The sequence below is a fragment of the Ricinus communis genome, chromosome 8, assembly GCF_019578655.1.
Source record: "Ricinus communis isolate WT05 ecotype wild-type chromosome 8, ASM1957865v1, whole genome shotgun sequence".
NCBI classification, from domain to species: domain Eukaryota; kingdom Viridiplantae; phylum Streptophyta; class Magnoliopsida; order Malpighiales; family Euphorbiaceae; genus Ricinus; species Ricinus communis.
Genome location: NC_063263.1, coordinates 28443961 through 28459614, shown reverse-complemented (window position 1 = coordinate 28459614; position 15654 = coordinate 28443961). Strand labels below are relative to the sequence as shown.

General features: G+C 30.9%; 1 protein-coding gene across 2 annotated transcripts; it reads left to right on the top strand.

The window, feature by feature from the left end:
• Positions 1-13766: 13766 nt before the first annotated feature.
• On the top strand, positions 13767-15263 carry LOC8271881 (uncharacterized protein At5g23160). 2 transcript variants are annotated; one of them, XM_015722131.3, is made up of 3 exons: positions 13767-14233; positions 14331-14384; positions 14595-15263. In XM_015722131.3, the coding sequence occupies exons 1-3, from the start codon at positions 13895-13897 to the stop codon at positions 15102-15104; spliced, it is 903 nt and encodes a 300-aa protein (XP_015577617.1). In that variant the 5' UTR covers positions 13767-13894; the 3' UTR covers positions 15105-15263. The 2 variants fall into 2 exon arrangements, with proteins under 2 accessions (XP_015577617.1, XP_002523770.1); XM_002523724.4 differs by lacking the exon at positions 14331-14384 and having other exon boundaries at positions 13775-14233.
• The last annotated feature ends 391 nt before the right edge of the window (positions 15264-15654 follow it).

The following is a 15654-nucleotide window of genomic DNA, read 5'->3' as shown; positions in this document are numbered from 1 at the left end:
ATTTTGGTCACCCTTAAATGGAATAATTTTACCATGCCTCACTGATCCCTTATTCTTTTTGAAATGAGGCTAGTTATAGACTTTGCAACTAGTCAAGTCACTGTCACTTTTCCAGTAAATTATACATCTATTCTTACAACATTCTATTTTTTCTACTGAAAGACCTAGATCCTTAACCAATTTCTTTGTTTTGTAACAATTATCTACCATATTATTTCCCTCTGGTAACACTTGATAGGAATTGTAGGCTTCATCAATTAACTCCCCAATAGCAAAAATACTATGATAAGTTGAATTAGAAGAAAACTAGAAATTACGAATTTAATCCACAAATTCGGATCGTTCAAAGATTGAAGTAAGGAGATAGGTGCTACTTAACCCCTTTACCAACAAGAATAAAGATACCAAGACAGACTTTGAATGTCCTCTTATGCCACAAACAAGATAGTTTAATAAATAACAAGAAAACAAACATTTAGATTTTGACACCACAAGCTAGAATAAAGCTTGATAAGTCACAAAGTTCATGCAAGAAATTAAAGATAAAATTCCTTACAATAAAACTTAAACAAAGTTATAATTCATATATCAAATTCAATCTTGCCCAAAGAAAGAAAAGGACTTGTTTATATAGAGTACAAGTCCATGCACACACTACTAAAATAGACTCACACACATAGAATTACTTTTACTCTTAAATGGCCTTAGTAACCACTACCCACATTAGTAGCCATTACTTGGTATTAATTACCCCATTAACTTATATATGGTGGCTCTTAATAACCACTACCCATATAGAGTACAAGTCCATGCATACACTACTAAAATAGACTCACACACATATAATTACTTTTACTCTTAAATGGCCTTAGTAACCCCTACCCACATTAGTAGCCATTACTTGATATTAATTACCCCATTAACTTGTATATGGTGGCTACATGTAACTCTAATTGTTATTAACACAAAAACAAGTTAAATATTATTCCTTGGGCCTCCACAAATGCCTTATTGGGTTGGAATTCTTGGGTTTTCCAAATGTACCTAATTAAACCCAATATGACTTCTTGAAGCTTCTTGGATTTGGACCTTGTGATTGGACCTTCTTGTACTATTAATGGATCTTGGATCTCTTTAAGCTTTGAATTTGGATTCACATCATTCCCCCTTTCTTCAAAAGGATTTGTCCGCAAATCAGCTCCATCATCTTCATCACCTACATCGAACAAAGATAAGTCACTAACATTGAAAGTAGCACTAACATTGTCATACTCACTTGGAAGTTCTAGCTTATAGGCATTGTCGTTGATGCGTTGAAGCACTCTAAAAGGACCATCTCCTCTTGGCATAAGCTCTGATTTCCTTTGGTTAGGAAATCTTTCCTTCTTCAAGTGCACCCACACCCAATCTCTGAGCTCAAAAATGACTTGCTTCCTCCATTTTTTGTGTTGCTTTTCATATTGGAGTGTCTTCTTCTCAATGTTTGCATGCACCTTCTCATGCAAAGTCTTTATGAACTCAGCTTTTTGTTTCCCCTCTAAATTAGCTTTGTCCAATGGCAATGGTAGCAAATCTAATGGAGTCAATGGATTGAATCCATACATAACTTCAAAGGGTGAGCAATTTGTTGAACCATGCACACTCCTATTGTAAGCAAATTCCACATGTGGCAAACATTCTTCCCAATTCTTCATATTTCTTTGGATGACAGCCCTCAAAAGTGTTGAAAGTGTCCTATTGACCACCTCCATTTGTCCATCCGTTTGCGGATGAAAAGTTGTAGAATACAAAAGCTTTGTCCCCATCTTTTCCTAAAGAGTCTTCCAGAAGTGATTTAGGAATTTAACATCCCTATCATTCACAATGGTCCTTGACACTCCATGTAGCCCTACAATCTCCTTAAAGAATAGATTGGCAATATGGGTTGCATCATCCGTCTTGTAACATGGAATGAAATGTGCCATTTTGCTAAACCTGTCCACAATAACAAAAATAGAATCTCTCCCTCCATTAGACCTAGGTAATCCTAAACAAAGTCCATAGAAATGTCTACCCAAGGTTCATTTGGTATGGGAAGAGGTGTACACAAACTATGAGGCATTGCTTTGGATTTGGATTTGGCTTGTTTGTAAGTAATGCATTTCTCACAAATTCTCTCAACATCCCTTTTCATGTGTGGCCAAAAGAAATGGTCACCCAACACATCTAAAGTTTTCTTAATCCCAAAATGCCCCCATTAAACCTCCACTATATGCCTCTCTCACAAGTAACTCTCTCAAAGAACTTTGTGACACACACAATTTATTTTCCCGAAAAAGAAAACCATCAAACTTATAGAACTTATTAAAACCCCCTTTCTCACATACCCCATAAACATTAGCAAAATCAGGATCATTAGAATAAAGATCTTTGATGTATTCAAATCCTAATAATTTTGCATCAAGTTTAGAGATCAAGGCATACCTTCTTGACAATGCATCGGCCACCACATTTTCTTTCCCTTGCTTGTACTTAATGATGTACGGAAAGGATTCAATGAATTCCACCCATTTTGCATGTCTCTTGTTGAGCTTTCCTTGTCCTTTGAGATACAATGCATAGAACTCCTTGTCATATGTAGGGTAGTTTAGACTTGCTCCACTTAGCTTTTCGCTAAAGAATGCTATGGGCTTGCCTTCTTGCATCAAAACTCCTCCAATACCTATGCCACTTGCATCACACTCAATCTCAAAAGGTTTAGTAAAATTTGGCAAAGATAACAAGGGTGTAGAACTTAATTTGTCTTTTAGCAAGTTAAAAGCCTCATCTTGTTCAATTCCCCACTTAAAACCAATATTCTTTTTTATGCATTCAGTTAAAGATGCAGCTATGGTAAAAAAATTCTTAATGAACCTTCTATAAAAGCTAGCTAAACCATGAAAGCTTCTTACATCACTTACACTTGTGGGTGTTGGCCATTCTTTAATTACTTTTACATTTTCTTGATCAACATGAATGCCCTTGTCATTGACAATATATCCAAGAAAAGTAATTTCATTAATGCAAAAATAACATTTCTTTAGATTAGCATACAACTTCTCTTCTCTAAGCACATAACACAAGTCAAATGTTGTACATGCTCATCTAAATTTTTGCTATAAACATGAATGCCCTTGTCATTGACAATATATCCAAGAAAAGTAATTTCATTAATGCAAAAACAACATTTCTTTAGATTAGCATACAATTTCTCTTCTCTAAGCACATAACACGAGTCAAATGTTGTACATGCTCATCTAAATTTTTGCTATAAACCAAGATATCATCAAAATAGACAACAATAAATTTGCCTATGAATGCTCTTAAAACATTATTCATCAATCTCATGAAAGTGCTTGGTGCATTAGTTAAACCAAAAGGCATTACTAACCACTCATATAAACCATGTTTAGTTTTAAAAGTTGTTTTCCATTCATCACCTTCTCTCATTCTAATTTGATGATAACTAAATTTTAAATCAATTTTTGAAAACAAATATGAACCATGCAATTCATCCAACATGTCATCTAGCCTAGGAATGGGATGTCTATACTTCACCATGATTTTTTTGATGGCACGACAATCAACACACATCCTCTAAGTTCCATCTCTCTTAGGCACTAACAAGACGGGTACGGCACATGGACTCATGCTTTCACGAACATAACCCTTCTCCATAAGCTCACTCACTTGCTTTTCAATTTCCTTGGTCTCCTTCGGATTACATTTATATGCTGGTCTATTTGGAATGCTTGCTCCGAGTATGAAATCAATTTGGTGCTCAATGCCTCTTTTAGGTGGCAAACCATTTGGAATTTCTTCCGGAAATAAATCTTCATAAACCTGCAAAAGATCAAAAACAACACTAAGCAAACAATTGGTTATTTCGTTAGAAATATGCAAAATCTCCTTGTACATAAGTACAAGCATGTGTTGCCTCAAAAGTATAGCTTTCTTCACATCACTTATTTTTGCATAAACACTCATTTTTCTTTCATTTGAACCTTTCTTGTTTTCTCTCACCATGTGTTTCCCATTTTGATCAAGAGAATTGGAATTTTTAGGTTCACTCATCTCACCTTTTTCTTTACTCTTAAAAGTTTCCCTTCTCAAAAAATTTTCCAATGAAGAACCCATTTCTTCATATTGTTGCTTGATGCGTATTTGGTCTTCAAAAATCTATTTTGGAGTTAATGGTCCAAGGTTAAATCTTTTTCCATCCATAGTCAAAGTATACATATTTTTGAATCCATCATGACTAGCCCTTCTATCATATTGCCAAGGTCTCCCCAACAACATATGTCCGGCCAACATTGGTAACACATCACACAACACCTCATCCTTATATCTACCAATTTGAAAAGAAACTAAAACTTGCTTATTTACCTTTACAACTCCACTTTCATTAAGCCATTGCAACTTGTATGGTCTTGGGTGCTTGGTAGTAGGCAACTTCAATTTCTCCACTAACAAAGTGCTTGCTACATTGGTACAATTCCACTATCCACAATCATATTGCACAACTTGTTAGAAATCAAACAATGAGTATGAAACAAATTCTCCCTTTGCTCCCTATGGACATCATATTTTTTTTGCAAACTCAATGTTCTTTGAACAACAAGATTATCTCCCTTAGCACATTCAACATCACTACAATCTTCTAAAGAAGGCATATCATCATCACTATCCCCTCACTCTCTGACTCAATATCACCATCCCTTAGAATCATAGCTTTCTTATTTGGACATTCCCTAGCAATGTGCCCATGACCCAAACACTTAAAATATTTTATTCCCCTAGTTTAGGTTGGTTGATTCTCACCCTTTCCCTTATTACCCAAGTCAATTTTAGGTTTAGTTTCTTCCACTTTTAACTTAGTAAAAGGTTTATCATCCTTTTTCCCCCAAGAAGTTTTCCAAGAAGAAGAAGAACCTATATTTGGTTTAGAATCATACCTCTTTCTTTTCAATTGCCTTTCCGCTTTCATGGCCAAATTCACTATATCTTCAATCTCCACATAATATTGCAAATCAACAACATCAGTAATGTTTTTGTTTAGCCCTCTCAAGAACCTTGCATGGTAGCTTCACAATCTTCTACTATATTTGCTCTAATCATAGCCTTCTCCATTTCTTTGTGATACTCCTCCATACTCATGAATCCTTGAATTAGAGTTTGTAACCTTTGATGAAGCTCTCTATAGTAGTGGCTTGGAACAAACCTCTTTCTTATGATTTGCTTCATTTCCCTCCAAGACTCCGCGATTCTTTCTCTATATCTACGTCTTTCCTTGCAAAATTGATCCCACCAAACAATTGCATAATCACTAAACTCAACAACGGCAAGTTTTACCTTTTTCTCCTCCGAATAATTATGACATTCAAAGATGAGTTCCACTTTCCGCTCCCATTCAAGGTACACATCTGGATCATTTCTTCCTTGGAATGAAGGAATCTTCATTTTGATGCTTCTATGGTTGCGATCAACATCATCATTTGGATGTCCTCTCCTAGCTTGTCTTAGGATTGATTTGTTGTCCTACCAAGGTGACTTGATCATCATCCAAAACATCCTCTGCTTCATAGTCCTCTTGGTCAATTGGTGGACGTCTCTTTCGTCTAGGCTCTCCTTATAATTGGTTAAGGATGCCATCATGCCTTTTTAATTTTTCATTGACTCCCGCCATCATATTAAACATTCTTTTGAATTGTTGTTGCATAGCTTGAATTACATGATCATTTGTAGAAGAAGAACTTGTGTCTTTTGACATGATTGTAAAACCTAAAAGTTTAACAAAAGAAAATAGAAAGAAACAATCTCACAACACTCCCTCACGTGTTTCACTCAAAATTAATGTATACCACTAGTGTTTACACTCAATTTTGGCTTTTTTTTCTCTAATGATCTCACACTCTTGCCTTTTACCTCTCAAATTTGCCTTTTGATTTCTTAGATGAACTAAGTTTCTCAATCAAACAAAATTTCAAGGATGTAGTAATCAATGATAAATAAATAAAAAACAAGGTAGGCTAATAAGAAAATAATAAGGTAGGCTTAAAGAAATGAACAATTTGTAGCAAATAGGCTAATAGAAATGAAAGATAAAGATAGATCATCAAAGAACACAAAGACACAGAATTATAAAGATAGATCTCAATGGAATATGAAGAGTCAATTTCTTTTTTTTTTATGTAATCTGAGATCTAACACAAGAATATTAAAGATAACAAAAAAAAATTATGGACGAATTTTTTTTTTTTTTTGATATATGCAACCAAAATCTTGAGATAAGAAGAATAAAGATAAGAAAAATAATAACAAGAAAAACAGATGGCAAAAGGTACAAAATATAAGATGAACACAAGATATTGAGAATTAAAAGATAGTTTTGGATATGCAAACCTCAATCTTGAGCCAATGCTCTAATACCACTTATGATAGGAATTGTAGGTTTCATCAATTAACTCCCCAATAGCAAAAATACTATGATAAGTTGAATTAGAAGAAAACTAGAAATTACCAATTTAATCCACAAATTCGGATCGTTCAAAGATTGAAGTAAGGAGATAGGTGCTACTTAACCCCTTTACCAACAAGGATAAAGATAACAAGACAAACTTTGAATTTTCTCTTATGCCACAAACAAGATAGTTTGATAAATAACAAGAAAACAAACATTTAGATTTTGACACCATAAGCTAGAATAAAGTTTGATAAGTCACAAAGTTCATGCAAGAAATTAAAGACAAAATTCCTCACAATAAAACTTAAACAAAGTTATAATTCATATATCAAATTCAATCCTGCCTAAAGAAAGAAAAAAACTTGTTTATATAGAGTACAAGTCCATGCACACACTACTAAAATAGACTCACACACATAGGATTACTTTTACTCTTAAATGGCCTTAGTAACCACTACCCACATTAGTAGCCATTACTTGGTATTAATTACCCCATTAACTTGTATATGGTGGCTCTTAATAACCACTACCCATATAGAGTACAAGTCCATGCATACATTACTAAAATAGACTCACACACATAGGATCACTTTTCTCTTAAATGGCCTTCGTAACCACTACCCACATTAGTAGCCATTACTTGATATTAATTACTCCATTAACTTGTATATAGTGGCTACATGTAACCCTAATTGTTATTAACACAAAAACAAGTTAAATATTATTCCTTGGGCCTCCACGGATGCCTTATTGGGTTGAAATTCTTGGGCTTTTCAAATATCCCTAATTAAACCCAATATGGCTTCTTGAAGCTTCTTGGATTTGGACCTTGTGATTGGGTCTTCTTATACTATTAATGGATCTTGGATCTCTTTAAGCTTTGAACTTGGATTCACATCAACACCTCTTGTAAAAACTAAGTCAAGTCATCAAAACATCTCTCAAAAAAAGGGTGCTCTGACTTCATATGCAACAAACGTGCCACTGCTAACATCTAAGAATATTTTTTACATGTCCCATAATTTTTCATCAATGACATTTAACATGTCATAAATTTTTAAGCTTTGAACTTGGATTCACATCAACACCTCTTGTAAAAACTAAGTCAAGTCATCAAAACATCTCTCAAAAAAAGGGTGCTCTGACTTCATATGCAACAAACGTGCCACTGCTAACATCTAAGAATATTTTTTTACATGTCCCATAATTTTTCATCAATGATATTTAACATGTCATAAATTTTTTGTACACTTGGATTAGGTTCTTCGCCATGCTCTTTAGTTCCAACTTAGGGCCAACTACATTAAGAACCATTTATCGATATGGATCCATAGATGCTTTTGTATAAACCTCCGCTGGTAAATGACATTCTGAAGGCTCATAAGATGTACTCACATATGGTTTTCCATGCCGATCCTACACATAATGATCTGCAACATACCCCTTTCTAAACAAATGCATTCTAACCACATCTAATTTTGATACTTTTGATTATGATACTTTTTATATGGACATCTTATTTCAGTCATATCATTCATGCTCGACCGATTACATGTAAAAGCGATAAATGTTTCAACTCCTTTCATAAAATATTTATTGATCATTCTATCAATACTAAGCCTACTATACATCCAGTCCCGATTCGAATTCATTTATAACTCCCGAGGACACATATAACTTACATATTTAGTTCTCAGTCATAATATACGGTTTATTAGAAATAATATGGTAACTCCTAGAAGCATTCTAGTTTTTTTTCAAAAGAAGCTACCAAGAATCTGGCAGCATTTTCTTATAAAAAGAACATCTATCTCTCGTAAAATAGTCTATTTTTTATAATAATATATTACGCACTTCTAATATATTTAAATAAAATAAAAAGGTTGTGCCTTCAGTACTCCTCAGGCTATAAAATGCCCGGCATTACAAAATAAATGTTTTGGCCAATTAAATAAATAAAATATAATCATACATCAATAAAAAATTAAGAAGTCTTTAAAAAATTAAAAGCATGTACCTCTAATACTCCTCGGACCATCAAATGCTCGGCATTACATAATAAATTTCTCCGTCAAACAAATGCATAAAATTTAAGTAGACATCAACTTAAATAAAAATTTGCACTTCTTAAATATTTAAAAATAAATAAAAAGGTTAAGCCTCCAATACTCCTCGGATCTGCAAATGTCCGGCATTTCACAATAAATTTCTTTATTAAATAAATCAAAAAATATAATTAGACATCAAATAAGAAATTATGCACTTCTTAATTTTAAAAAATAAAATAAAAGTTTACGCCATTTATTGTGTAAATTTTTTTAACTGACTATTGTGTAACGAATTAATTAATTTACATAATAAGTATTTTTTAACTATTTAATTTACTAACTTCTAAATTAAACATACTAAAACAATGAAATATTAATTTAACTAACAATTTAGATAAATATTTTTCAAATTATTTAACAATTATAATTTACTATTATATTTGTACAGATATTTAATTTACTATATAATATATTTACAAAAACAAATCTACTATTTTTTCTAACTACTTTATTATTTAATTTATATCTATTTATTTTAATTTTTAATTTATCTAAAACTAACTCTTAAATTGATGTTACTAGCTAAATTAATTATTAGTATAACATAATTATAATTTACTAACTTTTCTAACTACTTCATTATTTAATTTATTATATAATTAAATTAATTATTAGTTTAACTCAAATTAATCTAAAATTAACTCTTAAATTAATTTTACAATCTAAATTAACTTAAAATATTAATCAAATATAAAATATAAAAAAACCAAAAAATATTAAAAAAAGAAAATTAACATTTAATATAAATCAAATATAAAATATACAAAAACAAAAACACTTACCTTTTTCAATAAGGACAACAACGGCGGGGCAGTGACATAGGGGGCGGCGAGACAGCAGGAGAGTGAAGGACAGTGGCGGCACAGGGGAGGGGTGAGGGTGAGGGTGAGGAAGGAGAGAGGGGAAGGGTGAGGAGGAGAGGAGGGGAGGGGCTGCTACTACTACTTACATTGAGGAGTTAGGTTAACTCCTCAAATATAAGGGATGATACAAATGTTACGTTTCATTTAAGTTATTTACCAATGGATTACCAACAGAATAATCCGTCGGTAAATTGCTTAAACGAAATGCAGGGTTACATGATCTTTACACTTACCGATTGAATAATCCGTCGGTAAATTACTTGCTTGTAACACTATATTTCGTTTAAGTAATTTATCAACGGATTATTCCATCAGTAAATTAGCGACTTCCTCAATTGTCGCTAAATAATTCAAAGTTGTTGTTATTTCTGGCACCAAATTGCACCATAACTTACCAATAGAATAAGAAAATTGTCGATAATAGTAATTGGTGAACCATCCCTAATCCACCAGTGTACCTGCCGCCAATTTTTGCTGTTGAATTTATCGATGGAATCTTGCTGTTGGTAAACTTTCGTTGGTAGTCCATTAGAAATCCATCGACAAGTTGCTATGATTGCATATAGTTGCTAATCCATCGGTAATTTGATGGAAATTAGTGACAGTTTCCTTTTCGTCGGTAAATGCCATTGCTAAACTATCTTTTTCATGTAGTGATTCATAAATAAAATATAAATAATTTGCAATAAAATGATTAGTTAAATTTTATACAAAGCGCGAGTACTAAACTAGTTACAGTATATCATGAAGTCTTCATACAAGTACAGCATTGAAATAGGGACTAAAATTAATAACTCTAAACCAACAAATATCATATTATATTATATTTAGTTGAATTTCATAAAAAAAAAAGAATTTATTTACAAATAAAACATTTAAATGAAGTGAGAGTTAATTTAGAATTCTACATTATTAAATTTATATGGAATTGGATATAGCGAACTAGATTTTCACAAAATATGTAGAATTTTCAAATAAATTTCATATTAATATATCAATATATTTTGTAATACCAAAATATCTCTTTCGACTTTATCATTTCTATTTTATTTTCTATCTCATATCTTTTTCTTAAATCAAATGAATTCTTTAATAAATTTACACTATTATTGTGTTTAGTTGAAATTCATAAAATCTCTGAAATTCATTTATAAATCCAAAACTTATGTTCTTTGACGATTAAAGTTGATTTACAAGCCTACATATTCAAATTTATATGAAATTGGTTATAGCTAAATTAAATTCTACAAAAAAAAGGTAGAATTTTCAAATAAATTCTATATTAATTTGTCAATATATTCTATAACTTCAAAATATCTCCTTTAATTTTATCAATTCAATTTTATTTTATCTCTCATGTGTTTTTTTCAAATAAAATGAATCTGTTAATAGAATATACCAAACAAGTCCTAAGTATTTGTTTAACTTAATCTATAAGTAAGGATGTCTAGAAAGAATACAATATGTGAATGATCCATGTCCAAAGCAAATCTTCTAATAGATGTTTCGTTCCTACTTGAATAAAATTGGAAGCACGTTGCTCATATTTTGAAATCTTCGCTTATTATTCTTACTTTGAGAGGTTGAGTTTTCTTTTATATTATTTATAATTTATGCTATTTTGAATTATTTATAATATTACTTTACGATATGTTTAGGTTATACTTATTCCTTCTATAAGCTAATATTTTAATAAAAGAAGGAAAAGGAAAACTTGCAGTTATAAACAAACTAAACCCCAGGGCTGAACCCAAATACACCCAACCAATATCCCCAATTGCAAGCGGGTAAAATTAAACCCTTGAAAAAGTACAGCATATCTATGCTTGCTTATTGAATTGGGATGCAAAATAAAAAGTTGATGATTTATCGGTAAAATAGAAATCCGAAGCAATATACAATATTGGATTTCAACTTTGAAAGTTTGACAGCCCAATTAGCAATGTACGTAATTATGTAGAGAAGAGAAGACTATCAAAAGAGAAATGCTTTAGCCTATTGATAGGTAGGAATAGGTCTTTAGTTGGGAAAAAATTTGTTGCATGGGTATTGTTACATATAGGGAGACCCATTCTAGGTGAATATTATATCATCTGGGCTAAATGACAGACACCCCCTTATATTTTGATATATTATACTAATACCTTCTGTCTTTTAATATTATGCTATTATATATCTCCATATTCAATTTATTACACTAAATAGTCATTTAGTCTATTTTTTTAAAAAAGTTAACTGACTAATGGACTAACTTAATAAATTAAAAATCCTATTTGGCCCCTATGATTCTTGTAGGATCAAACTTACTCGACATAATAAATTAATATAAAATGTTTATTTAATACACTATGTAGAAAATTTAACAAAATATCAAAACCACCTGTATATTTTTCTTTTGTCGAATTAGAATATATCTGTTTTTAATTTTTAGCTCAAGTTATTTCTATAATTTCAGAAATAAATAAATAACTAAATCTTTTAATTTGAAATTTTATTTAAGTTTAAAAGTATTTTATACAAAATAAACTTTAAAAAAAAAATATCATCCATATCTATGTCGAAAGAAAATGCCATTTTCATATGTTGGGGCTTTCAAGCCTCAATAGTATACTTCTCTTCTTAATTTTAATCAAAATATCTAAAATTAGTTTATACAGTATTTTCTTAAAATTAAGTAAAATTTTAAGATAAAAATATTTACTTTTCTAATTTTTTTAAAAAAGAATAAGTTGAGCCAAAAAATAAAAATAACTCCATTTTAATTTGATAAAAAATTTATTTAAGGTGACTTTGACATGGTATTAAATTTTTCCAAAGTTTGTAAATCAGATATTCTATCATAATTTAATTCAAAATTTAATTTTGAATGAATTTAATTGTATCAAAAATATAGGAACCAAATGAAATTCTTAATTTTTAAAATTAATCAATTAAATAATAATTTTTTTCTGAAAATAGACGAAAGAAATATTGAATATAACGAATTAAAAATAGAAAGACACAATAGTCCGATATTGAAAAAGTAGAGGCACTATAATACGCCTAAATACAGGGGATGTTTTCCATTTACCCTATCATATCAGATGTGATTACTTATGGTAGAAAAGACTATATATTTTCCCGTTGAATAACTCCAATACTATACTACGTAGATGATAAATGTAATTTGTTTCATTAATTTCTTTCACCAAATAATTAATTAGATATATAATAGTTTCGTCAGAGATGTAGAACTATTTTTAGAGTTTTACCAATTATTTCTTAATGAGATAATCCTAATATAATATTAGAGTTTTTATAGTAAGAAGTTTAGAATTAATCTCTAGCCACTACCATATTATTAACTAAATATTTTCACGTAAAATAATATAAGTATGTGTTTGTCTATATTTTAAGTTCCATTGACATTTATATACATAAATGTGGTAATGATAATACAAAATTAGCTTAATTATCGATTAATTTTTAAATTTTATACTTTTTAATAATTGTATTTAATTGTTTTAAATATTCTTACTTTTAATTTATTTTAAAAAATATTTTCTAATGATAATTTTTAAAATTTCACAATAAGAAAGATGATGTAAGAAATTGACTATGCTTACTATCAACAAATATAGTTTGTCCTAATTTTAATAATATGACCATTAAAAATCTCACATATACATCATTTTACATAATTTATATTTAAACATAACATATTATTTAATGACTTACTAATTTTTATATTAATATACAGAATTGACTTGCCATATTATTATTTTATTATAAAATTGTAAAATTTATTATCGAAAAATGTTGTTCAAAACAAATTGAAAACATAAGATTATGCTTAAAATTCTAAACAATTAAATACAATTATTAAAATACGTAAAATTTAGAATTCAATTAGCAGCTATAAAATTATTTGCTTAAAAATACAAAATTAATCTTGGAAATTTTCTATGCAGAAATATGATAAAAATGTAAAATTATCCATTCAAAATATAAATTTATTCATAAAATCTAATATTCACGTATGTGATAAAAATTTAAAATTATCTAATTGAAGATATGAAATTATTCTTAAAACTTTCACCTAATCACTTAAATTTTTATGTGAAAGGCAGTTAGATGACTGTCTAGAAGGCGACTGCAAAGGTGGAAACGTAGAGCAAATGAAAACGTGTGAGAGGAACGACTAAGCCACGAAGTGCAAGTCTTCGTTCTGTATTAGATGCATTAATTTCTCTTTCATATCAAGACTTCCAAATTATACATTTTTTTTATTTTATAGGAAATAGTTAATATTCTACATATACCAGATAAATTTTTTTTCTTTGACTATTAAACAACTGATGCTTATTTAGCAATAAGTGACCCACAACCGTTTTGATCGAGCATTCAAAGCTCTCTATGCCGACTTCTCTTCTTTCCACTCCTCCCTTTAATGGGCGAAAACAATGAAAGCAAAACCCAAAGCCGCTAACTTCTTTCTGGGTTGCTTTGGGTTTTCTCGGAAACCTTCAGTTTCTGGGAAGAAATCCCAAAAAAATTATCGTAAGCACTGGTTTTCCCGGTCAACGTTTTTATTGAAACAGTCGGGAGGCAGCAGAACTGTTCCTGTCGACTCTAATTTGTCCGATGACAAATTAGAGACTAAAATATCATTTATGTTTAAGAGGTCGAAGCTGAAGAAGATCAACTCCAATAACATCTCTTTAGAACGGGAAAATCCGGCAGCTCAAGATACAATACCGACGTCAGCTCCTATAGTTTCGGTTGAAGACACACCTAAAGAGGTATATATGCAAAATTCCCTACCAAAATCTTCTGTTTTAAAAGAAAAATTCCATGCTCGTTCACTCACATAAAATATCTTTGTTTCTTGTTATTAAGGAGAAAAAGAATTCAGTCACAATTTCCATTTATATCCAATTTATAATTTGGCGTGTAAGTTTTCTTATTTGTGTTGATCTCATAGTACTTACATATGTTTTGTTCTTATTGGGGTCTTAACATTTGTCAGTCTGCAAAGTAGCTCAATCATTAATTCAGTGCTTGTCTATATGTTCGGATAACTTCTATTTAGTGCTTAAATGGAAAAAAGGATAGCTATATGATCTATTGCATATGTTAACTTCTTGCCTGTGTTTGTTCTAGACTTGTGATAAAAATATTATCCATGAAAATGGGAAACGTTTGGACGTTGTGATGGAATCTCCAAAAAAGTTCTCCTTACGCCGGAAAATAGACACTAAAAGAAATGGGTCTAGCCAACCTGGTTCACCGGAGGAAAAATCCAAGCCAAATCGAAGCATTCCACAGTCGACATCTTTACAGGCAGCCACCATTCAACATAAGCAGCCAGAAAAATCAAGGGTTATTGCGAAAAAGGATCGGAGAAAGAATGAAATGATTGGAAAAGGATTTGACCCAGTAATCGGTATGTCAATTGTGATGGTGACCTTAATAATAATGTTGCTATGGGGTCGGTTATGTGCCATTCTTTGTACGTGTGCATGGTTATATTTCACCCGTAGGTTAAAGACTGATATGAGTCCACGTCAAATTGAGAAAATTAGAGGCGAACCAGATTTCAGCTCCGACGAGTACAAGAAGAGAGTGGTTTTGGAAGGGTTTCTTGAGAGGGACCACAGGCCTGTATTCTGAATTTTGTGTTTTGTGGCATTTTGTGTAAATTGTTTGTAGAAAGATGTGTGAATATGTCTTTTTCTCTTTCTAAAAACCCAAAAGAAAAAAAAGAGAAGGAATTGTTAGTCAAACTTCTAGATATTTATTTATTTATTTATTAATTTATTTTGTGCTTGATTGCGTTCTATTCTTTTACTGTTCTTTAATTTGCAGTTGGTATGTCACGTGACTTTCATGGAATAACACGTGATACTGTACCAAAATTGGCATCGGGTACTATACGGCTACCAATTCTCTATGTTTCATTTTTCACCTCACTGTTTTGCCTTTTTTTTTTTTTTTGGATTATTATAAAAAGAAAACAGTTTTTCCAACGTCTGACATGATGTTGGATTTAAGGGCTCTTAATTAGAAAAGCGAATTAGTACGGCCACTAATTTAGATCGTGTTTGGTATAAATTCATAATATGTTTTGTAGAATTTCTTTTTCAAATTCATGTCTTTTACACATCATTGTCTAATTAGCCACCGATGACATTTTCAATATTGAAGTGCCAACATGTCAGGC

Bases quoted from the DNA above. Each gene is read 5' to 3' on its own strand.
- LOC8271881 (XM_015722131.3), top strand. From the start codon at position 13,895: ATGAAAGCAAAACCCAAAGCCGCTAACTTCTTTCTGGGTTGCTTTGGG. The intron at 14,234-14,330 runs GTATATATGCAA...CTTGTTATTAAG, and splicing joins TTGAAGACACACCTAAAGAG to GAGAAAAAGAATTCAGTCAC. The intron at 14,385-14,594 runs GTAAGTTTTCTT...TGTTTGTTCTAG, and splicing joins TCCAATTTATAATTTGGCGT to ACTTGTGATAAAAATATTAT.